This window comes from Pristiophorus japonicus, chromosome 11, assembly GCF_044704955.1.
Source record: "Pristiophorus japonicus isolate sPriJap1 chromosome 11, sPriJap1.hap1, whole genome shotgun sequence".
NCBI lineage: Eukaryota > Metazoa > Chordata > Chondrichthyes > Pristiophoridae > Pristiophorus > Pristiophorus japonicus.
The window spans coordinates 70,823,433-70,849,692 of NC_091987.1; the positions used below are offsets into that span (position 1 = coordinate 70,823,433).

Sequence of the window (26,260 nt, forward strand, 5' to 3'; positions counted from 1 at the left end):
AAAATTAGACGGAACATTGCATAAACACAAATACAAATAGTAGTCTGATGCTATCATACATAAGCAACATGGATTCGGTACTAATTAGAAATGAATCAAAGATAAAAGTTGAAAATGTTGTGGTATCTTCTGGTCTCTGTAAATCAGATCTGTGAAGTAGAACTGTACACTCTTCAGAGCCTGTGTCAGCATCAATTTTCCACTTAATTCATCCTTGCAAAGATTACTGATGCTATCCCAATTGGTGCCAGATGAGAACTTTCCTGCCGTCGTACTCTGGATACCAGGAGAGGAAAGATGCAGCACACGTCACTTTCTTTGGTAAAAGGTTTGTGGAGATGAGCAGCCATGACTTCACTCTAAAATGGATAGGGCATATTCGAGTACGCAGTGCATTCTGGGTACGGACGTCCGGCATTGAGTCCCAGAATCACAGAACGGATCCTTTTAAGATCGAGCCAGTGAGAATCGCTTTGCGAATGATCAATTTGAGTGAAATATTACTATGTTTTTTCCTTGGCTGCAGTTCGGGTCTGTCTCTGACCCATGAGAAGTGAAAGTGTATAGATGAATGTACAGCTTGAGCTGATGCTCGTGTTCTATTTCTGTCCCATGCAGCGGGCCGGATAGAATGACTTGGCAGGCCGGATATAGCCCGCGGGCCGTATTTTACCCACCTCTGTACTAGAGGCATGAACTCCTCCAAAGCACATGTCCAGATCTACTTTCTGCAGGTGTAGTTTTTCTGGGGGCAGGTTTTCCTTCCTTTTCCTCTCATTCACATGGATTCTACATCTACCAGGCAGTCTCTTTACAAATATAGTATTAGGTCCTCACATATTTATATTTTCCTTCCACTACAGATTGACAGGCTGTCTCTCCTTTCATAAACAATCTTCTTTTTTCTCTTATCTCATGAGTTGATAAGAAGAGAACAAAGCATGCAACAAGGACAGTCAGCACGGATTTATTAAGGGAAGATCATGTTTGACTAACTTAATTGAATTTTTCGAGGAGGTAACCAGGAGGGTAGATGAGGGTAATGTGTACGATGTAGTGCACATGGACTTTAGCAAAGCTTTTGATAAGGTCCCACATGGCAGACTGGAAACGAAGGTAAAAGCCCATGGGATACAGGGCAAAGTGCCAAGTTGGATCCAAAATTGGCTTAGAGGTAGGAAGTTGATGGATGTTTTTGTGATTCTAGTGGGGTTCCGCAGGGCTCAGTACTGGGTCCCTTGCTTTTTGTGGTATGATCTAGATTTGAATATAGGGGGTATGATTAAGAAGTTTGCAGATGACACAAAAATTGGCTGTGTGGTTGATACTGAAGAGGAAAGTCGTGGACTACAGGAGAATATTAATCTACTGGTCAGGTGGGCAGAACAGTGGCAAATGGAATTTAATTCGGCGAAGTGCGAGGTAATGCACTTGGAGAGGGCTAATAAGGAAAGGGTATACGCATTAAACGGTAGGCCACTTAGAAGTGCAGATGAACAAAGGGACCTTGGAGTGCTTGTTCACAGATCCCTAAAAGAAGCAGGCCATGTGGATAATGTGTTTAAGAAGGCACACGGTATGCTTGCCTTTATTGGCCGAGGCATAGAATACAAGAGTAGGGAGGTTATGCTTAAATTGTATAATACACTGGTTAGGCCACAGCTGCAATACTACGTGCAGTTCTGGTCGCTGTATTATATGAAGGATGTGATTGCACTAAAGAGGGTGCAGAGGAGATTTCCGAGGAGGCTGCCTGGAATGGAGAATCTTAGCTATGAGGGCAGATTGGATAGGCTGGGTTTGAACTCCTTGGAACAGAGGAGGCTGAGGGGAGACCTCATTGAGATGTATAACATTTTGTGGGGCCTGAATATAGTGGATAACAAGGGCCTATTTCCTTTGGTGAAGAGGTCAATAACGAAGGGGCTTTAAGATGGTTGATGGAAGGTTTAGAGGGGATTTGAGAGGAAGTTTCTTCACGCAGAGGGTTGTGTGGGGGTCTGGAATTCACTGCCTGGAAAGGCGATAGAGGTAGAAAACCTCACCACATTTAAAAGGTGATTCGATGGGCACTTGAAGAGCTGTAACTGCAGGGTTATGGACCTAGAGCTGGTAAGTGGGATTAGATTGGATAACCTCTTGTTAGCTGGCGCAGATACGATGGTAAGTACCTCAGGGAATCTAATTCGGCCAGAGTGATCTCCTGGACTAGTTTCGATTGCCTGGATGGGCCGGGGTGGAATTTTACCAGATTTTTTTTCCCCAATTGGCCTGGGTTTTTATCTGATTTTTTGCCTCTCCCAGGAGATGGCATGGCTCCGGGTGAGGTGGAGTGTAAAATGTTGCGATACGTGGGGTAATGCAGCTATGGAGGGCGGACTGGTTGGGCCGGATGCTGTTACCTGTCCACCTTTGTTCATTGTTCATAGGTTTATATGTAACCTTCAGGGCTGCTGACCGAGGGCCGTATGGCTCTTTGTCGGCCGGCATGGACATGATGGGCTGAAATGGCCTCCTTCTATGCAGTAAATTTCTATGTTTCTAACAAGAATAGCCACTCAAGCCCATTCCTTGTACAGACCACATGTGAGTTGAAGATCTGAGGAATTCAATTCAATAGCGGGGCATAAAAAACAATACTTACATTTCTGCAGGCATTGGCAAAAGTCCCAACCAGAATGACACGTTGTGTAGTCTTACTATCTCTACACAGGGAGGAAATGCACTTGATCCAGTAGTCGAGGTATTCTAAAATTAGGTGCAATATACAGTTGAATTAATATTGAACCTTTATCAACGCAATAAGAAACCTCACTTACCCCATCGAAATAATTTCAATGGAGCTGTCCTGTAAATTCTGCTGATGATAAAGGTTAGTTCTTGAAGTCCGATAACATCTCTGGGGCAAGAGATTCGGTATTGCTCGCTTTCAGGCGGTGATGGTGCCGGGCGCTACCTTTAGCACCAGGCAATGTCTACCGCCTCAAAGTGCGATATTCACTTGAATCGCCCCAAGAGGAGAAAGGAGCACTAAGAGAAGCCAACGGAGAAGCTAACGGAGCGATAGCGCAGGATGCCTACTCAAGTTTTTTGGCGGCATCCTAGCACCAGAAGATGAAAAAAAAAATCCTTGTGAAAATTTCATTAAACTTCACCCACAGTTCCTCACTCCTGCAACAATTAAATAGAAGTTGAAAAACTGAAATTTCATCACTTAACTTGCACTCCGGGTGATATCGCCCCGGCATCGATGCTGTGCCGACTGCTTTCCCCTGTCGGTCTCAGTGCTAGGCCCTACCGCAGGCAAAAGAGTGAATTTTGCAAACGTGGGACTATGGAGGCGTTGCACACTTGGTGACATCACCGAGTGGGCGGCACCAGCGAGTGCAGCGCAAAATGTCAGCGTCGCCGCTAAACCTTCCCTGAAGTTTGCGGCAGGAGCTGACAGCGCCGTGCTCGGGCGGTTGGTGTTTAGCGGTCCCTTAGCGCCTCTCTCTGGCGCTAATGGTGGCGCCAAACAACCGAATTCCTAGCCCTTGGTCTTTTCAGTTTCAGCAATATCTTTAAAATACATTTTATTCTGGTTAATTTTATTGTTATATTGAACAATTTGGGATTTAAATTATTCAGTTGAAATCACACTGTGTTATATTAGTAATGAATGGATTAATCCACTGGTAGTAAATTCCTTTATCTACTGGTTAAAAAAAAGTAACCCTGTTTATTTTAAATTAGTTAACACCCCTCTAAAAATAGAAAAGGAAATTCATACGAATGCAGTAATGCATACCCTTAAACTTAGAAAAGAGAGGGAGAAAAGTCAGTTCATATTTAAGTACTTCATTCAGAGGGTGGTGAATGTATGGAATGGACTGTCGCGGGAGGCAATGGCAACTGTTGTAGCAGTAAATTCAAGAGCGAGTTGGATAAGTACCTGGAGAAATATTTGACAGAGGAGCATGAGGGAGACTGAGTTGATAGTAATGCTATTTGTCTGTTTTTTTATTGATTGTATTTAGGTTTAAATTTACAGGCAAAACTGCAAAGCTTCCAACCTAAGAAACATTTTTTGAGCATGAAGGTTCAGCCAATTGCTGAGGCACGAGATTCAGCCAAATATGTTGGGGATTCAGGGTCTGCTTTAGGTTCCAGAAACTTTGATTTGTACAATTTAAAACTAAATTCTGATTATAACAAAATAATATAAAGCTAACCAATCTCCTGCGGCCTTGCTAACAGTTAGATGGAGGAAATGTCATATCCTTTAGCTGTCTTTCTTGGAATGAGCTGATAGATAATGGCAGCATCACCTCTGAAGGAAGTAAGAACAGGCATTGCCTTTACTATTACAGAGTCTCTCATCGATTTTAATGGATTGTGGCATTTACAGAATGAAGGTTTGTTGGTGTCTGCATTGATGCCATTCTTTATTAACAACAACAATTTTATTCAGAGCAGTATGAGAAAAATTTGAATCGTTTTTAACAATTCCATGTATTTATAGTTAGAGCGGAGGTTTTGCTAAAGTGCTTTCACATCATTTGGATATGCAAAGTAGGCCCAAGTATTTACTGAACAGAACACATGCTCCAGGAATTTCCTCATGGCTTCTCCTACTCCATAGCTTTGATGAAAGTTTAACGGAAACCCTGTTTACAGGCGTAAGTGGGTTTCCACTAAAGTTACCCCTACGAAATGGGAGGAGTCCCAAGGCAATTCCTGGCAATAGTAACAATTAGAATTGTTTAACTTCCAGAAGAACCCATTTCTTAATCAGAAGATCCCCCTTCAGGGGTAATTCACCCCAATGTTGAAAGACAAACAACAGACTACTCAAAGAAGAGAGATTGCGAATTTTTGTTTTTAATCAAGATAGCATTTTAATAAAACTTGGAATGTAAATAGTTGAAAACATTACTTATTGCTGGTAATAATTTAGTTTGTAACAATTCTGATCAGCGGCTTAAAATAATTACAGGAAGCATGACACCATAACTTACCTTTCACAGTAAATCCACAGGCGTCTATTACTTTTTGACCTCTAAGCGGCCTTTCCTTCGCTGGTACTGTATCATTTAATTCTAGATTTAGGTTAACGACCAATAGATAGACGGCATTGGTAGGCAAAAAGGGCATGTGCATCTGCTGATATTCCACATGTCCTCCAAAATCATAGTATCTAAATACTGAGAATTCTTCAGGGACTTTGCTGGTGTCTTTAACTTTCATCAGTATCTCATTAGTAAATGGTTCATTCATAACAACACCTGCCACAAAGAACAATAACAAATGTAATTATTCTGTACACTCATCCTTGCATAGTATTTCCTGGACAATGTATTTAACGGGAAGCAAAAGATGCCGTAAATCCAAAATAAAAGTAGTAAATGCTGGAAAACACTCACTGGGTCAGACAGCATCGGTGGACTTATCTGGAATGTACGCTTTTATTAAAGGTAATAGGATAGATTTAGTTACATTTGAAATTTAAAATTAGTTTGACTTTATGAGCCAAAATCCAGCTTTGGAAGCTGCATTTCCTTTCTGCATATGGTTGAAAACTTATTGAGTACTATGCTTGTTCACTGCTGATTTGCTAGTTTTAGAGATTGAATATTGAGATAAAAACTGCATCTGTGCAGATCTTCCAACGGAAGGAAAGTTTTATGAGGGTGCTGATAATCAAATGCTGAAAGCACGCATGTTGCTAAATGACAAAATAAGATGTAGTGCTGTGTACGGTGGAAAGGATTCTCGATTGGTATTACACATGTTGCATGAATTTGAAGTCTGCACTATTTGACCCTGTAAATAAAACTTTGAAAAGATTAAATGAAATGTGATCAGGTTCTTTTACACACTAATGAAGATATTGGATCTCCTGACTATCTAGCAGTGTAATATCTATTATATATTAAAAAGGCTGAGTGGAAAATTCCATCCTCAAAATACATTGAAAGCTCCTATGTCAGGCTTTTTCAATGGGAAAATCCATTTCAAGGGTCAGCATTTACCTGCAGTTATCTGTTATGCCTGTAGATGGTGCTTTGACATGAGTTTTTAACATTAAAGGGGCGAAATTGTCCCTTCTTATAAACCCCGTTAACGCCTCTGGAGGTCTCCCGGAGGTTTGGGAGGTGCTGCCTTGGCAGCGTCGTGCCCTGCGGTTAGCGGCCAGGCCCACAGCGCAAACGCGATGATGTCATTGACGTGTGCAGCAACCCCTCACCTCCCCGCGCCAACCCCTTAACGCCCCACAGGAGAAACTGCCCCATGGGTCGCAAAGCTGGCGGACATCCGCTTCCGGGGCGCTGTTTAAAGGGGCGGCCGACTCTTGGGCTATGGTGGGCCTCGTGTGGACCGTGCCGCTATCGTGCAGCTTGGGCACTCCGCTTTGGGTGCCAGTTGCTGGCCCGGTCTCACTCTGCCCTGGTGGTCCAGTGGCAGCCACCAAAGGGCCATGCAGAATGTACAGCGGCCCTCCCCTTTAATCCAAGGGGAGGGGCGTCAGCATCGCAATACCGCCCTGGGAGCGCCCCTCAAATGAAGCAGAGCGCCGGAGACAGCGCTCCACTTCCTTTGAGGGGCAGTAGGCCTAATTCCGGGTCAGGTCGGGACTTCCGGACCGGGCAATAAATATAGAAACATAGAAAATAGGTGCAGGAGTAGGCCATTCAGCCCTTCGAGCCTGCACCACCATTCAATATGATCATGGCTGATCATGCACTTCAGTACCCCATTCCTGCTTTCTCTCCATACCCCTTGATCCCTTTAGCCGTAAGGGCCACACCTAACTCCCCTTTGAATATATCTAACGAATTGGCCTCAACAACTTTCTGTGGTAGAGAATTCCACATGCTCACAACTCTCTGAGTAAAGAAGTTTCTCCTCATCTCGGTCCTAAATGGCTTACCCCTTATCCTTAGACTGTGACCCCTGATTCTGGACTTCCCCAACATCGGGAACATTCTTCCTGCATCTAACCTGTCCAATCCCATCAGAATTTTAAATGTTTCTATGAGATCCCCTCTCATTCTTCTAAATTCCAGTGAATATGAGCCTAGTTGATGCATAAGAACATAAGAATTTGGACAGGAGTAGGCCATCTAGCCCCTCGAGCCTGCTCCGCCATTCAATAAGATCATGGCTGATCTGGCCGTGGCCTCAGCTCCGCTTACCCGCCCTCTCCCCGTAACCCTTAATTACCTTATTGGTTAAAAATCTATCTATCTGTGACTTGAATACATTCAATGAGCTAGCCTCAACTGCTTCCTTGGGCAGAGAATTCCACAGATTCACAACCCTCTGGGAGAAGAAATTCCTTCCCAACTCGGTTTTAAATCGGCTCCCCCGTATTTTGAGGCTGTGCCCCCTAGTTCTAGTCTCCCCTACCAGTGGAAACAACCTCTCTGCATCTATCTTGTCTATCTCTTTCATGATTTTAAATGTTTCTATAAAATCACCCCTCATCCTTCTGAACTCCAACGAGTAAAGACCCAGTCTACTCAATCTATCATCATAAGGTAACCCCCTCATCTCCGGAATCAGCCTAGTGAATCGTCTCTGTACCCCCTCCAAAGCCAGTATATCCTTCCTTAAGTAAGGTGACCAAAACTGCACGCAGTACTCCAGGTGCGGCCTCACCAATACCCTATACAGTTGCAGCAGCACCTCCCTGCTTTTGTACTCCATCCCTCTCGCAATGAAGGCCAACATTCCATTCGCCTTCCTGATTACCTGCTGCAAACTAACTTTTTAGAATTCATGCACAAGGACCCCCAGGTCCCTCTGCACCTCAGCATGTTGTAATTTCTCCCCATTCAAATAATATTCCCTTTTACTGTTTTTTTTCCCAAGGTGGATGACCTCACACTTTCCGACATTGTATTCCATCTGCCAAACCTTAGCCCATTCGCTTAACCTATCCAAATCTCTTTGCAGCCTCTCAGTGTCCTCTACACAACCCGCTTTCCCACTAATCTTAGTGTCATCTGCAAATTTTGTTGCACTACACTCTGTCCCCTCTTCCAGGTCATCTATGTATATTGTAAACAGTTATGGTCCCAGCATCGATCCCTGTGGCACACCACTAACCACCGATTTCCAACCCGAAAAGGACCCATTTATCCCGACTCTCTGCTTTCTGTTCGCCAGCCAATTCTCTATCCATGCTAATACATTTCCTCTGACTCCGCGTATCTCTATCTTCTGCAGTAACCTTTTGTATGGCACCTTATCGAATGCCTTTCTTTCCGAGAACCAGTCTTTCCGGGAAGCCCTGGAAGGGTACAGCCTCCAATCAAGGCGTGGGACAATTTCACCTCCTAAATGTGCTATAACATCAGTTGATAAAACAATAACTGTTGTATTATAATGAAGTTAATGATAAAGAAAATTGGTTGTGTCTACGTGTAGTTACAGGCTCTGGCCACCGAGTGTTAACATAGAAACATAGAAAATAGGTGCAGCAGTAGGCCATTTGGCCCTTCTAGCCTGCACCGCCATTCAATGAGTTCATGGCTGAACATGCAACTTCAGTACCCCATTTCTGCTTTCTCGCCATACCCCTTCATCCCCCGAGTAGTAAGGACTACATCTAACTCCTTTTTGAATATATTTAGTGAATTGGCCTCAACAACTTTCTGTGGTAGAGAATTCCACAGGTTCACCACTCTCTGGGTGAAGAAGTTCCTCCTCATCTCAGTCCTAAATGGCTTACCCCTTATCCTTAGACTGTGACCCCTGGTTCTGGACTTCCCCAACATTGGGAACATTCTTCCTGCATCTAACCTGTCTAAACCCGTCAGAATTTTAAACGTTTCTATGAGGTCCCCTCTCATTCTTCTGAACTCCAGTGAAGTGTTGCTGTTGAGCAGCCTAATTCAATGTTGGTATAAATAAATAAAGGTGACAAGTAGGATTGTTTACATCTAAATGTTGTACTTTTTTTAATATTGTGCCCACTTACAGGTTTCCTGATCCCCTCACCCCTTAAGCTGGAAGCCTTTCATTGCAGCTACTTTTTGCCCTTTTTCTGCTCTCACAGCACTGCAGCCCCCAAATCCTACTGCATCCACTGAGATCCTCTCAGCACCTTCAGCCCAAGCCCTCCCCGGCTATCAGTGGCCCCATTGCTGCTGATGGTGGTATCTTGCCCCACCAACCCCCCTCTCCTCTGCACAAATATGAATTTATGTACATGTGTGAAGACAGAGTGTACATCACTGCTTCTCCCCTGAAAGGAAATGCCAGAACAGGCAGAAAGGAAGGTGCAACTCGCCAACACATCACACACACCCTCCTCCCATCAGTGGAAATTTTAGGCCCATCCCACTCAGATGAAAATCCTGGTTGTCTCTCCCTGCTTAGGCCCAGATTTTCACTGTGGGGCTTGGGGAAGCACTCCTGCTCCTCTTGGCTCCACAAAGACAGGTTTTGTACTTAGCTTTTGGGACTCCGGTTTCTGCTATGGAGGTTATACTGGTCAGAGCATCCACAGCACACACACTCCAGCCAGTAGGCCATTAAAATTGCCCCAGACTACTAACTGAGCAATCGGACCCTGATTTGCATATATTTATGAAGCGTCTGACTGAGTCAGGCAGACAACTCAAACACTTGCCATTAAAGCAGCCATGAGTCGGTATTCGAGCGGCAAATGCACTGCATGGCTCTAATTCCTGCTCTGCTCAGTTTCCAAAGGACGAAGGGAGTTAAAATTCCCCCTTATGCCTCCTATTTTAGTATCTGCAAATCTGGATACCCCTTCTTCTACCCTAGGTCCAAATCATTGATGCAAGCACATGCGGTCTCAGAACAGTACACCGTGGGACATACCTAACTACCTCCAATCACTATGAGAAACTGCTCTTAACTCCTACTCTCTCTTTCCTCCCTTATAAACAGCTTTTAATTCAATTTGCAACCATTTCCCCAATTTCCTTTTTTTTAATGCTTTTTTACAAAAACCTGCATTTGCTTCTGAGAGCCAGCCCACCAAGAGACTGTCGGACTTCCTACACCTGCAGTCATGGTATCTCAGCAGCAGGTATGGCTACTCCTGCTCCTATTTCTTATGTTGTTATGTAACGACAATCTGAGGATCTTGCATTTCATCACCCGAAAACAGGAACTGCCACAATGCTTTCATCCTCCATTATTCAGCTCTTCCTGATCTCTTCAGGGAAGAGAATCAGACCCATGAATGGCTTCTGAGTGACAAAGCATCTCCCATGGCTAATGACCTCAGCTATTCCAGCTTGACGTCTGATATTTTGCTTTTGTGATTTCGGGAACCTTGTACAAGTCTTTTAGAAATAAGTGTAAACATGTACCTTCATTAGTGCCTTTTTGTTCTTCTCCTGAACCAGTGTCACTTTGCTCTGTAAGTGTTCCTAGAAGTTAAGAAATAGTTTGTGACTCACAAGCACATTACACCTTTTTGTTTTTATACAGTTTGTCCCCAACTCTATATTGGCTCATCTACATTGAGTACATGCGGACTAAAAAAGCAAATCTCATTCAAACTTGCAGTCAGGCTCTTTCTCTGACATGGGCCAATGTTTTTCTCTGCTAATTGAGCATCTTGTGTTGAAAGTGGAATACACTTTATATTGAGCAAATTATACTGTACAGCAATATTAAAACTGCTAAAAACCAACTGCTGTTCTGCTCACTACTTTTCTCAATCTATTTAATTACCGCTCTTCCTTTGGTCCTGTTCCCTACTGTATCAAAGCCTCAGAAACAAAACCAATCAGAAATGACTATTTTGGTTATTATTGTACAGTCAGATTCTACAGAGAATTTGTTACATTCCTTTTGAAATTGGATTTGGTCTGATAAAGTGAAGATTTAAGTTGAAACATCAAGTAAGATATAACTATTGAGCAGATTGGCGGGATTCTCAGTCATAATGGTTGCCTTGCTTTTATCATGAGTACATCCCAAAATCCCAGAGAATGTTGGCTGTTCTGTGTTCAATATATTAACAAAGTGCAATGTTTAACTCAGCTTTTTGTTGTGTGTTATTTTTGTGCTCATCAAGCTGAGTGATATCAGTGATAGAAACAGAAAATGCTGGAAAGATCAGCAGGTCAGGCAGCATCGATGGAGAAAGGAAGGTGCAGTGTATTTGCTTCATGGATTCTTTGCCTAAGAATTCATAGCAACACATTGCTATTAAGAACTAGTTACATAGAAACATAGACATAGAAACATAGAAAATAGGTGCAGGAGTAGGCCATTGGGCCCTTTGAGCCTGCACCACCATTCAATATGATCATGGCTGATCATTCACCTCAGTACTCCTTTCCTGCTTTCTCTCCATACCCCTTGATCCCTTTAGCCATAAGGGCCATATCCAACTCCCTCTTGAATATATCCAATGAACTGGCATCAACAACTCTCTGCGGTAGGGAATTCCACAGGTTAACAACTCTCTGAGTGAAGAAGTTTCTCTTAAATGGCTTATCCCTTATCCTTAGACTGTGTCCCTTGGTTCTGGACTTCCCCAATATCGGGAACATTCTTCCTGCATCTAACCTGTCCAGTCCTGTCAGAATTTTATATGTTTCTATGAGATCCCCTCTTATCCTTCTAAACTCCAGTGAATAAAGGCCCAGTCGATCCAGTCTCTCCTCATATGTCAGTCCAGCCATCCCGGGAATCAGTCTGGTGAACCTTCGCTGCACTCCATCAATAGCAAGAATGTCCTTCCTCAGATTAGGAGACCCAAACTGAACACAATATTCCAGGTGAGGCCTCACCAAGGCCCTGTACAACTGCAGTAAGACCTCCCTGCTCCTACACTCAAATCCCCTAGCTATGAAGGCCAACATACCATTTGCCTTCTTCACCGCCTGCTGTACCTGCATGCCAACTTTCAATGACTGATGTACCATGACATCCAGGTTTCGTTGCACCTCCCCTTTTCCTAATCTGCCGCCATTCAGATAATATCCTGCCTTCGTGTTTTTGCCCCCAAAGTGGATAACCTCACATTTATCCACATCGTACTGCATCTGCCATGCATTTGCCCACACACCTAACCTGCCCAAGTCACCCTGCAGCCTCTTAGCGTCCTCCTCACAGCTCACACCATCACCCAGTTTAGTGTCATCTGCAAACTTGGAGATATTACATTCAATTCCTTCATCCAAATCATTAATGTATATTGTAAATAGCTGGGGTCCCAGCACTGAGCCCTGCGGTACTCCACTAGTCACTGGCTGCCATTCTGAAAAGGACCCGTTTATCCCGACTCTCTGCTTCCTGTCTGCCAACCAGTTCTCTATCCACGTCAGTACATTACCTCCAAAACTATGTTCTTTAATTTTGCACACCAATCTATTGTGTGGGACCTTGTAAAAAGCCTTTTGAAAGTCTAAATACACCACATCCACTGGTTCTCCCTTGTCCACTCTACATCCTGAAAAAATTCCAGCAGATTTGTCAAGCAAGATTTTTCTTTCATAAATCAATGTTGACTTGGACCGATCCGGTCACTGCTTTCCAGATGTGCTGTTATTTCATCTTTAATAATTGATTCCAACATATTCCCCACTACTGATGTCAGGCTAACCGGTCTATAATTACCTGTTTTCTCTCTCCCTCCTTTTTTAAAAAGTGGTGTTGCATTAGCTACCCTCCAGTCCATAGGAACTGATCCAGAGTCGATAGGCTGTTGGAAAATGATCACCAATGCATCCACTATTTCTAGGGCCACTTCCTTAAGTACTCTGGGATGCAGACTATCAGGCTTCAGGGATTTATCGGCCTTCAATCCCATCAATATTCCGAACACAATTTCCTGCCTAATAAGGATATCCTTCAGTTCCTCCTTCTCACTAGACCCTCGGTCCCCTAATATTTCCGGAAGGTTATTTGTGTCTTCCTTCGAGAAGACAGAACTAAAGTATTTGTTCAACTGGTCTGCCATTTATTTGTTCCCCATTATAAATTCACCTGAATCTGACTGCAAGGGACCTACATTTGTCTTCACTAATCTTTTTCTCTTCACATATCTATAGAAGCTTTTGCAGTCAGTTTTTATGTTCCCGGTAAGCTTCCTCTCATACTCTATTTCCCCCCTCTTAATTAAACCATTTGTCCTCCTCTGCTGAATTCTAAATTTCTCCCAGTCCTCAGGTTTGCTGCTTTTTCTGGCCAATTTATATACCTCTTCCTTGGATTTAACACTACACTTAATTTCCCTTGTTAGCCACGGTTGAGCCACCCTCCCCATTTTATTTTTACTCTAGACAGGGATAGACAATTGTTGAAGTCCATCCATGTGATCTTTAAATGTTTGCCATTGCCTATCCACCGTCAACCCTTTTAAGTATCATTTGCCAGTCTATTCTAGCCAATTTATGTCTCATACCATCGAAGTTACCTTTCCTTAAGTTCAGGACCCTAGTCTCTGAATTAACTGTGTCACTCTCCATCTTGATAAAGAATTCTACTATATTATGGCCACTCTTCCTCAAGGGGCCTCGCACAACAAGATTGCTAATTAGTCCTTTCTCATTACACATCATTCAGTCTAGGATGGCCAGCGCTCTAGTTGGTTCCTCAACATATTGGTCAAGAAAACCATCCCTAATACACTCCAGGAAATCCTCCTCCACCGTATTGCTACCAGTTTGGTTAGCCCAATCAATATGTAGATTAAAGTCGCCCATGATAACTACCGTACCTTTATTGCACGCATCCCTAATTTCTTGTTTGATGCTGTCTCCAACCTCACTACTACTGTTTGGTGGTCTGTACACAACTCCCACTAGCGTTTTCTGCCCTTTGGTATTCCGCAGCTCCACCCATACAGATTCCACATCATCCAAGCTAATGTCCTTCCTTACTATTGCGTTAATTTCCTCTTTAACCAGCAATGCTACCCCACCTCCCTTTCCTTTCTGTCTATCCTTCCTGAATGTTGAATACCCTTGGATGTTGAGTTCCCAGCCTTGGTCACCCTGGAACCATGTCTCCATGATGCCAATCATATCATATTCATTAATTGCTGCCTGTGCAGTTAATTCATCCACCTTATTATGAATACTCCTCGCATTGAGGCACAGAGCCTTCAGGCTTATCTTTTTAACACACTTTGCCCCTTTAGAATTTTGCTGCAATGTGACCCTTTTTGAATTTTGCCCTGGGTTTCTCTCCCCTTCACTTTTACTTTTCTTCTTTCTATCTTTTGCTTCTGCCCCCATTCTACTTCCCTCTGTCTCCCTGCATAGGTTCCCATCCCCCTGCCGTATTAGTTTAACTCCTCCCCAAAAGCAATAGCAAACACTCCCCCTAGGACATTGGTTCTGGTCCTGCCCAGACCATCTGGTTTGTACTGGCCCCACCTCCCCCAGAACCGGTTCCAATGTCCCAGGAATTTGATTCCCTCCCTTCTGCACTACTCCTCAAGCCACGTATTCATCTGAGTTATCCTGTGATTCCTACTCTGACTAGCACGTGGCACTGGTAGCAATCCTGAGATTACTACCTTTGAGGTCCTACTTTTTAATTTAACTCCTAGCTCGCTAAATTCAGCTTGTAGGACCTCATCCCGTTGGTTTATTAGCAACGGTTTATGAGCAACGGTTTATTAGCAACGGTTTAACAATCACACTACACATTACCAGTTCATCCAGCAGGCTCACAATCACCTGCCTCATCGTGGATCCCTTGAACCCAACTGGCTGGGGTTTTATTGAGTCTTGTGAACATCACGTGACTAGCTATGCCATTCACAACTCAACAGCTCTACAAACCTGTGAGCATACTCACAGTTGCATACATTACAGAAGGTAGAATTAACGTTACAATTCTGTGATCCTTTGTCAGCACCAGTTAATGTCTGGAGCACCACCCAGATGCCTCAGTTGCCTTATGGGGAAGTTAGTTAAATTAAATGAATAATGAGGCATTAATGAGTTGTATACACATTTTGTGTGTACAGGTTGCCACACTGGATGCATTGTACAGTATACTGAAATGAGCTGTGTATATTGGGAACATAGTAGACCTCAAGTCTTTGGGTCCAGTATTACAAGGATGCAGTGCCCAATATACATCAGTACAACATGCACCAATTAATGCATTATTAGTTCCATAGAATGTAAACAAATAACCACTTTTTGCTGTCAATTTATTGGTACATTTGTGCCTTGACAGTTCATCGTTTGCCGATTGAGCTTCCTCAATGATTATTGATGTTAAAGGCTCAAGCAATCTGAGCCATGTTTTGGGCAGTAAGGATTGAGTAGTGCTACAACTTCAGTTTTATACAGAAAGTGTTCTTTTAGGATATGGCACGGTTTGGAGCTTATGTCTATCTTCAAATAGGTAATGAAGGTTAGTATTATTGTTATTAGTGGCTACTGACCTGTTTTATCAGATGGGTGTGACCTGCATTTGTACATTTGATAATGATAATGGGAGCCATTCAAAAAGAAATTCAAGCTTTAACTCTTATCCTAATAACCTCTTCAGCAACACTGGGTAAAATAGAGGGAACTGGAAGCTTTAAAACATACAGCATCAGTATGAAAGTTGGTAGAAGATCAGGACATGTACCAGTTGAAAACAATTTCGAATGTAATCCAGGTTAAAATGCATTAAGGAAATTGTTCTAATAGCATAATCAGTACAATAATTTATTTTTAAAACATCCTTTCTATTGAAATCACTTGTTATGGTACTTAAAAGAAAAGCAATCCATAAGTACTTGCTTACCTTCAAGTGGCTGTTTGTCAGAATTTAAAACACAAGATGCAATTGCTGACGTTAAATCATCACTTGGATTATCTATACATGAGAGAAGAAAGAGATGAGATTTGAAAATGATTAAGGACATGCTTGGAAGATTATACTGTCAGATCACATCAGTTTGCAAAAGTGTTTGCTCATTCAAAGCCCCCCCACCCCCCAAGCTCAGACATTTGGTGCATTTATATCTGAATGTAGGAGCAGAAAATGAAATATTGCTTGAAGTAGAACTAAACTATTTGAAATTGGTAGCTTTCAAAAAGAAGAAAAAAAGAAAAAATATGCAAATGCAGGAATTCTGAACTTGAAACATAAAATGTTGGAAATATACAGCAAATCAATCAGCATCTGTAAAGAAAACAGATGGGTTAATGTGTCAGGTGTGAGACCATCAGGAAGAGTCTACACCCAAAATATGAACATCCCTGTTCTCTTTACAAATATCGACTGACCTGCTCTGTTTTCCTGCATTTTCTGTTTTTACTTCAAGTTTGAAGATCTGTTAGAGAAGCATTATATTTAATTTGGCTAATATTTTCTCCCTATTTTGAAAATACCTGTATGTAAAGAGAAAGTGCCAATAACATTATTTGGGGAATTAGTTTGGAGTCCTTAACTGGGATGAACAATTGCAAAGGAGTTTGATTAACATGTGTAAATACAGTTAAGAACTCTTTCAAACAATAATTATCTAACATTGTTGGTCTCAATAATTCAGGGCTCTCGTTAACTCCCATAGTGTTATCATGACTCAGGAACCTTACCAGGGTCAACAACACAACAGTCGGGTGGGAGGAAGACATGTTCCACCATGCTTACAAAGAGGAAAATCTTGTCCATAATGTCATCACAAAAAAGGGGAGAGTACTGCATGGTATCACCACAAGGAAACAGTATGCAACAATAAATAAAGAATTCTGACTGCTGTGACAAATATGATCCCAATAACCATATTCAACTGAGTACCTCATTAGACTCTGCATCCCATGCATTAATGGTGGCAAGCACCAGCTCTTTGGGAGACCAGGTCATCGAATGGGTTTTAGGATGGATTTGGAGGAGATGTTACTGCTAGCCTAAGGGTCAGTTCTAAAGCTCCAACAGCTGCTGAGGATTCAGAATGCACAGGGCTGCCTACAAATTTAGTTTGATAACTTGACATCAGAGTAATGTTTGGGGGTGTCTATGGAAGATATGGGACTAGATTGTGTTCATATGGACCAATTATTTAAACTGGATAGGTCAGGGAGGTTTACAAGTTATGTAAGGGCAAAACAACATTGGATGATAAGGGGTTTTCTTTTCCCAGAGAATAGTGGACCTGTGGAACAGGTTGTCGACATGTGCAGTGAATGCTGATTCACTGCATAAGGTGAAGAGAGAATTGGACCTGTTACTAGCTGGATCACCTCATACAAGAGGCAAGTAGCCTCTAATATCAACCAGGATCAATGTGATCTCCTGGAATACTTGCGATCACCTCAAAGGATTGGAAAGGAATTTTCTTTTTAATCTGTTTTTTTGCCTCGCCCAGGCGATTACATGGCTCTGTGTAGGTAAGAAGTGCCTGTATTGTGATGTTTAGGGCACCATAACTGTATGGGGCGGGCTAGATGGACCAATGGGTAATGTTCTGACTGCCTGGACTTTTCACACACAAATCTAAATACATCGGTTTTGCCCCACTGCTTTCCTCCTCAGTACTATAATTAGGGGATTATGTATCAAATGCTTGCATAACAACATAAGAAATAGAAGCAGAAGTAGACCATTTGGCCCCTCGAGCCTGCTCCGCCATTTAATAAGTTCATGGCTGATCTGATCATGGACTCAGCTCCACTTCCCTGCCCGCTCCCCATAACCCTTTACTCCCTTATCGCTCAAAAATCTGTCTATCTCCGCCTTAAATATATTCAATGACCCAGCCTCCACAGCTCTCTGGGGCAAAGAACACCACAGACTTACAACCATCTGAAAGAAGAAATTCCTCCTCATCACAGTTTTAAATAGGCGACCCCTTATTCTGAGACTATGTCCCCTAGTTTTAGTTTCCCCTATGAGTGGGAATATCCTCCCTGCATCTATCCTGTCAAGCCCCCTCAGAATCTTATATGTTTCAATAAGATCATCTCTCATTTTTCTAAACTCCAATGAGTATAGGCCCAACCTGCTCAAACTTTCATAATAAGACAACCCCTTCATCTCAGGAATCAACCAAGTGAACCTTCTCTGACCTGCCTCCAATGCAAGTATATTCAAGTATATTCTTCCTTAAAGACGGAGACCAAAACTGTATGCAGTACTCTAGGTGTGGCCTCGCCAATAAACTGTACAGTTGTAGCAGGACTTCTCTGCTTTTATACTCCATCCCCCTTGCAATAAAGGCCAACATTCCATTAGCCTTCCTGATTACTTGCTGTATCTGCATACTAACTTTTTGTGTTTCATGCACAAGGACCCCAGGTCCCTCTGTACAGCAGCACTTTGCAATTTTTCTCCATTTAAATTATAATTTGCTTTTCTATTTTTTCTGCCAATGTAAATAACCTCACATATTCCCATATTATACACCATCTGCCAAATATTTGCCCATTCACTTAGCCTGTCTATATCCCTTTCCAGATTTCTTTGTTCTCCTCACAATTTGCTCCCACCCATCTTTGTATCATCAGCAAACTTGGCTAAATTACACTCGTTCTCGTCATCCAAGCCATTAATATAGATTGTAAATAGTTGAGGCCCCAACACCAATCCCTGCGGCACTCTACTACTGTTTGCCAATCGGAAAATGACCTATTTGTCCTGACTCTTTGTTTTCTGTTAGTTAGCCAATCCTCTATCCATGCTAATATATTACCCCCAACCCCATGAACTTCTTTCTTGTGCAGTAACCTTTTATGTGGCACCTTATCGAATGCCTTCTGGAAATCCAAATACATCACATCCACTGGTTCCCCCTTATCCACCCTGCTCGTTACATCCTCAAAGAACTCCAGCAAATTTGTCAAACATGATTTCCTTTTCATAAAACCATGTTGACTCTGCTTGATTGAATCATGCTTTTCCAAATATCCTGCTACTGCTTCCTTAATAATGGACTCCAACATTTTCCCAACGACTGATGTTAGGCTAACTGGTCTATAGTTTCCTGCTTTTTGTCTGCCTCCTTTTTTAAATAGGAGTGTTACATTTGCGGTTTTCCAATCCACTGGGACTGCACCAGAATCCAGGGAATTTTGGTAGATTACAACCAATGCATCCACTATCTCTGCAACCACTTCTTATAAGACCCTAGGATGCAAGCCATCAGGTCCAGTGGACTTGTCTGCCTTTAGTCCCATTATATTACCAAGTACTACTTCTTTAGTGATAGTGAGTTCCTCCCTCCCTATTGCCCCTTGATTATCCACTATTGGGATGTTTTTAGTGTCTTCTACTGTGAAGACCAATACAAAATATTTGTTCAACGTCTCTGCCGTTTCCTTGTTCCCCATTATTAATTCCCCAGTCTCGTCCTCTAGGGGACCAACATTTACATTAGCCACTCTTTTCCTTTTTATGTACCTGTAGAAACTCTTACTATCTGTTTATATATTTTGTGCTAGTTTACTTTCATAATCTATCTTCCGTCTCTTTGGGCTCAATTTTTCCCAAGCCCGTTTTCTGGCGTATTGCCAGAGTTGCGTCGCTTATTTAGGTCAAGAAATGCACGAGAAAAACTTGTTGGAAGTTTCCCTGATGTTTGTGCTGTAATCTGGAACCGTGCAGTGTGGCCAGTCGCCTCGGGGGGAGTGGAGCCTGCGGTCTGCGCTGGAAAAAGGAGCCGGGCCTTCTGCGCATGTACAAGGAAAAAACCTGATGTTCTTGACGTTGCTGGAATGGCCGCGCATGCGCAGTAGTGACCTCTCTCTCCCTCCCCCCTCCCCCTGCCCGAGCACCAAGCATTCTGATCGGCTGTCTGCAACCCTCTCCGGTTCCCGAGTGAGGTGCCCTCCTGGTCTGCTGTGGTGAGTACCTTCCTGGTCCGCTGTGGCCAGTTTGCTACCACCCCCGCCGAGCCTCTCCGGTTTCAAGTGTTCTCTTCCCGGTCTGTGGCCCACTAGTGAGTGCCGCTCAGTGCAATCCCTCCCCCACCGAGCCTCTCCGGTCCCGAGTGCATGTCGGTCCAGGTCTACTCCACTTCCCACCCCTGGCCCAGGCCGAATGGCCTCCGATTTACTTACCTGCACTGATTTCTTTAACTCTCCGCAAGGGTTTTCTCGAGAGGCCACACACACTGGCCTTAGCAGAAATGGAGAAACTATCAGCTGGCCAAAGTTCCTTAAATGACCAGAATTGGCGTAGGTGGCTTGTTACGCCCCCTTTTGAGGAAAAAAAAATGTACCTAAAACAAATGTAACTAAATTAGTTACGCTGGTGCAAATTGATTGGGGAAACTGTGGATTTTTAAGTTAGGCCAGAAAAAGCAGCTTGCTCCAAAAAAAACGTGCAAATACTGGGGAAAATTGAGCCCAAAATTATTCTTTTAGTCATTCTTTGCTGGCTTCTAAAAGTTTCCCAATTCTCTGGCCTCCCACTAATCTTGGCCACTTTGTATGCCCTTCTTTTCAATTTGATACTCCCTTATTTCCTTAGTTAACCACGGATGGTTATCCCTTCTCTTACAGTGTTTCCTTCTCATTGGAATATATATTTTTTGAGAGTTATGAAATATCTCCTTAAATGTCTGCCACTGCTCATTAACCATCCCACACTTTAATCTATTTTCTCAGTCCACTTTAGCCAACTCTGCCTTCATACCTTTGTAGTCTCCTTTGTTTAAGCTTTGGACACTGGTTTGAGATGCAACATTCTCGCCTTCCAACTGAATTTGAAATTCAAGCATGCTATGGTCACTCATTCCTAGAGGATCCTTTACTAGGAGATAATTTATTAATGCTGCCTCATTACACAGTACCAGATCTAAGATAGCCTGCTCCCTGGTTGGTTCCGCAACGTACTGTTCAAGGAAACTATCCCGGATATACTTTATGAACTCTTCGTTAAGGCTACCCTGGCCAATTTGCTTTGTTCAATCAATATGAAGGTTAAAATTACCCATGATTATTGCCGTTCCTTTTTTACAAGTCTCCATTATTTCTTGATTTATACTCCGTCCAACAGTGTAGCTACTGTTAGGGGGCCTATAAACTACGCCCAGCAGAGACTTTTTCCCTTTATTATTTGTTATCTCCACCCAAACTGATTCAACATCTTGATCTTCTGAGCCAATATTGTTTCTCACTCACGCACTGATCTCATAAGAATATAACATAAGAAATAGGAACAGGAGTAGGCCATACGGCCCCTCGAGTTTGCTCCGCCATTCAATAAGATCATGGCTGATCTAATCATGGACTCAGCTCCACTTCCCCGCCCACTCCACATAACCTCTTATCCCTTTATCGTTTAAGAAACTGTCTATTTCTGTCTTAAATTTAGTCAATGTCCCAGCTTTCACAGCTCTCTGAGGCAGTAAATTCCACAGATTTACAACCCTCTGAGAGAAGAAATTTCTCCTCATCTGTGTTTTAAATGGGCAGCCCCTCATTCTAAGATCATGCCCTCTAGTTCAAGTCTCTCCCATCAGTGGAAACATCCTCTCTGCATCCACCTTGTCAAGCCCCCTCATAATCTTATACGTTTCGAAAGATCACCCCTCGTTCTTCTGAATTCCAATGAGTAGAGGCCCAACCTACTCAACCTTTCCTCATAAGTCAACCCCCTCAGCCCCGGAATCAACCTAGTGAACCTTCTCTGAACTGCCTCCAAAGCAAGTATATCCTTTCGTAAATATGGAAATCAAAACTGAATGCAGTATTCCAGGTGTGGCCTCACCAATACCTTATATAGCTGTAGCAAGATTTCCCTGCTTTTATACTCCATCCCCTTTGCAATAAAGGCCAAGATACCATTGGCCTTCCTGATCACTGCATACTATCCTTTTGAGTTTTATGCACAAGTACCCCCAGGTCCCGCTGCACTGCGGCACTTTGCAATCTTTCTCCATTTAAAGCTTGGTCTTTGATTTTTTCTGCCAAAGTACATGACTTCACACTTTCCGACATTATAGTCCATCTGCCAAATTTTTGCCCACTCACTTAGCCTGTCTAGGTCCATTTGCAGATTTTTTGTGCCCTCCTCACACATTGCTTTTCCTCCCATCTTTGTATCATCAGCAAACTTGGCTTTGTTACACTCAGTCCCTTCTTCCAAGTCATTAATATTGATTGTAAATAGTTGGGGTCCCAGCACTGATCCCTGCGGCACCCCATTAGTTACTGGTTGCCAACCAGAGAATGAGCCATTTATCCCGACTCTCTGTTCTCTGTTAGTTAGCCAATCCTCTATCCATGCTAATATATTATCCCAACCCCGTGAACTTTTATCTTGTGCAGTAACCTTTTATGTGGCACCTTGTCAAATGCCTTCTGGAAGTCCAAATACACCACATCCACTGGTTCCCCTTTATCCACCCTGTTCGTTACATCCTCAAATTCTCCAGCAAATTTGTCAAACATGACTTCCCCTTCATAAATCCATGCTGACTCTGCCTGACCGAATTTTGTTTTTCCAAATGTCCTGCTAGTGCTTCTTTAATAATGGACTCCAACATTTTCCCAACCACGGATGTTAAGCTAACTGGTCTATAGTTTCCTGCTTTTTGTCTGCCTCCTTTTTTAAATAAGGGCGTTACATTTGCAGTTTTCCAAACTGCTGGGACCTCCCCAGAATCCAGGGAATTTTGGTAAATTACAACCAATGCATCCACAATCCCTGCCGCTACTTCTCTTAAGACCATAGGATGCAAGCCATCAGGTCCAGGGGATTTATCTGCCTTTAGTCCCATTATCTTACTGAGTACCACCTTATCCTTTATTAACAGAGCTACCCCACCGCCTTTTCCTTTCTGTCTGTCCTTCTGAATTGCCAAGTACCTCTGAATATTTAGTTGCCAGCCTTGGTCACCTTGCAACCACGTCTCTGTAATGGCTCTCAGATCATACCCATTTGCATATATTTGTGCCGTCAACTTATGTATTTTGTTACGAATGCTGCTTGCAATAAGATAAAGAGCTTTCAAATTTATTTTTTCACCATTTTTACCTGCTTTTCCTACATGCTGTCCTCCAGCCTGGTTCAGTCTGATTCACGTGAGAATTCAAATCTACCACAGACTCTATCGGAAAATGTATTTACCTATCTTTTTTTCCCAGTTTTTAATATCTATCTGTCCAATCCGTATTCCATCTGTTATGGGCTCATCCTCCCGAAATGATTCATTCAGTAACTTCCGAAGCAGAGTTGTTTTCCCAGCACTCCTGTAGCCGCAAACAGTCAATGTCCTGACATGAAATGAAACTTTTCCTTGCTGGAATATATTTTGAAGCTTTATTTTGAGTTCATCCATCATTTTTTCTTTTTCGGTTTCTGCCAATAAATAAAACCTTACGTCAGACTAAATAAGCAACAAATATGAGACGTTGATAAAGTTGATGTCATTTAATACGACGAAGCAGAGGTCTTAGGAAATGCCACATGTTGTGCCTGAAGAAGCAGTAATTCACATTATAAACTGAGCTTAAAAAATATAAATGCCCTGAAGATCTGCAAGCCTACTTGACAGACTCCTGCCATAACTCCTTCGGGAATGGGGCAGAAGGCTGATGAATTAGTCAGGCACACTAGGTCTCAACCTGTGCTGCTAGTTTCCAGGGATCTTGTTTTGGGGCAGAACCTCTGTCCACCCCAGATACGGTCCTTTGTGTCAGAGGCAACATGACCAAGAGATGGGACCCTCAGGTGGGGATATCCGACGGTCCTTACCTCGGATTGGCTTGCTGGAGTAGTGGCACTGGTATGCCAAGAGGTGCACCAGCCCTCATGGAACAGTGTAAATGGGGTCCACCTTGGGGGCGAGAGTCATCACCTGGACTTCCACAGAAAGAACTGATAGAGATTCCAGCAATTTAATCTGCCGATGAGCTGTATATTCTTGGTTTCTGGAATGACCCTCCCTGGAGTGGAACAACTTTAGAAAGGATCCCTGGCCTGTGGGCCGGGTGGGTACCGGAGATAGGCACCTAATGGTGTGGGGCCTAACCTAGTGATGCAAATCAGGGATTTCAGTGAGGTCAGCAGTGGAGGTTCCCATTGGGAATAATCCCAGAACTGCTCAGTTTGCTGGCCTGCACATTTTCCAGGCCATATTAACCCTCCCTAACATTGCCAGCAGTACCATGAAGAATTAGGATTTCAGGTTGCCCGGCTACAAGTTTAATGCATCTTTTGCCGTTAAGTGATGGAATCCTGGGGCATAGAATAATTTTCATATCAGACACCTTGGGGTGAAATTTCCTCAGGAAGGGGGTTGGGAGGGAGGGTTCCCCAGAACTGCAACAGAAACACCGGAGCGATGGGTTAATCAGCCATCCAGACCGTTTATGATTTTTATCCATCCCCCACCGAAGTTTCAGCAGAAGATCAGGACAAACCCTGCAGAAAATCCCGGCAACAATGCCAGCATCAAGTGCTTTCAGATCAGAGAGACACACCAATGAGCCTTTGTTCCTGGTAGTAACACCATATTATATCTTTGTTCTTAAAAAAGAGTTTTAAAAGACAAAATCTGTTGCTGTAAATTGTTGTGAGTTAGCATTCCAGTGGATTTTTAGTTCCGCTCCGCTGGCCGGGCCACATTGTCCGCAGACATGAGACTCCCAAAGCAAGCGCTCCACTCGGAACTCCTTCATGGCAAACGAGCCAAAGGTGGGCAGAGGAAACACTACAAGGACACCTTCAAAGCCTCCCTGATAAAGTGCAACATCCCCACTGATACCTGGAAGTCCCTGGCCCAAGACCGCCCTAAGTGGAGAAAGTGCATCCGGGAGGGCGCTGAGCATCTCGAGTCTCATCGCGGAGAGCATGCTGAAATCAAGCGCAGGCAGCGGAAGGAGCATGCGGCAAACCAGTCCCACTCACCCTTTCCCTCAACAACTGTCTGTCCCACCTGTGACAGGGACTGTGGTTCTCGTATTGGACTGTTCAGTCACCTAAGGACTCATTTTTAGAGTAGAAGCATGTCTTCCTCGATTCCGAGGGACTGTCTATGATGATGATGATGGATTTTTAGTTTAAAAAAAATTGGGCAGCAAAAAAATATAATTTCTTCAATTAAGAAAAACAGTGTGATAACTATGACTTCTTATAAAGATTTATTCCAGTTTAATAATTTTAAATCCCTCCCTAAAGAAAAAGGATTCAAATCGGTCAACAAATATTGTTTCAAGTCAGTTACTATCATAGACATGCCCATGTACTTTGACTTATGGGAAGCTTATTGTTTACACTTGTGAAATCTGATGCCAACAGCAGTCTCAGAATGATTTCCCCATTGTACTATGAACATTCTGATCTGAGTACTTTGCTCTCAGGCACTCCCAACTGCCCAAGTGAAGAAAACACAAATATTAAACAACAGAAACATTTTTACATTCCAGAATTTTTCAGCACCTCCTTATATTGTTGAATTTGAATTGCTGTGAATGTAATGAGGGGAAAAAAGATGCTCACCAGCTTCTGTTTCTGTTGAATTAGCTTCACTTTGGCAAGTGTTCTCAATGGCATTGTTTGGCACGTCACCATCACTCTCAGGCCCACCATTATGTGGTTTTGTCTCGAGCTTTTGCCCCACAATGTTTTGAAACAATTTTTCCAGGTTTTGCTTTCCAATTATCTCCAGTTGCCTTCCTGTTGATTTTGTTAGCATCTCGTCAGCAGCATCTTTCTGGTCACCGTCATGTGTTGCACCATCTCCTAATACTCCTATTTGCTGCACATCTTTAATAAAATTTTCCAGGTTTTCTTTTCCAATTTTCTCTAGCTGTCTTCCTGTGGCTTTGAAAAATCTGTTCATTTCTTTTAAAACTTGATCGCAGCACAACAGCAAGGCAATCAATGATCTGTTTTATTAAACAGATTGATAAGCTGAAGGAAAAGGAAATAGGTCAGACCATGAGGGAAGGACATAATGAATGCAATGTAAACAGTGTTAGTAACTGCCTGATTTTCAGTATAGTTAGCAGAACTGATTAAATATTAAGGAGCTTAGGATGGTTAACTACATTTACAAGTGGATAGTAATTGATACCTTTGGCTTTGGATATGACGTGTGTAAGTGATATATCTCTATTTTATAGTTAGAAAATCCAAAACTGACTGGGAAACAATAGAATAGCAAAAGCAAAATACTGCGGATGCTGGAATCTGAAATAAAAACAGAAAATGCTGGAAATCTCAGCGGGTCAGGCAGCATCTGTGGAGAGAAAAACAGAGTTAACGTTTCAGGTCAATGACAAAGGGTCATCGACCTGAAACGTTAATTCTGTTTTTCTATCCACAGATGCTGCCTGACCCGCTGAGATTTCCAGCATTTTCTGTTTTTTTAAATTAT

The 26,260-nt window shown here is 42.8% G+C and overlaps 1 protein-coding gene across 1 annotated transcript in view; it reads right to left on the bottom strand.

Annotated features, from left to right (window-relative positions):
• Positions 1-26,260, bottom strand: part of LOC139275756 (uncharacterized) — a 53,972-nt gene that overhangs the window by 24,750 nt on the left and 2,962 nt on the right. Inside the window, exons 2-7 of the mRNA XM_070892955.1 lie at positions 25,381-25,794; positions 23,008-23,238; positions 15,736-15,807; positions 10,335-10,394; positions 5,001-5,267; positions 2,645-2,748 (exon numbers count right to left, since the gene is read on the bottom strand). Of these exons, the coding sequence (XP_070749056.1) occupies positions 2,645-2,748; positions 5,001-5,267; positions 10,335-10,394; positions 15,736-15,807; positions 23,008-23,238; positions 25,381-25,723 (1,077 nt within the window). The 5' untranslated portion in view covers positions 25,724-25,794. The remainder of the gene's footprint in view (positions 1-2,644; positions 2,749-5,000; positions 5,268-10,334; positions 10,395-15,735; positions 15,808-23,007; positions 23,239-25,380; positions 25,795-26,260) is intronic.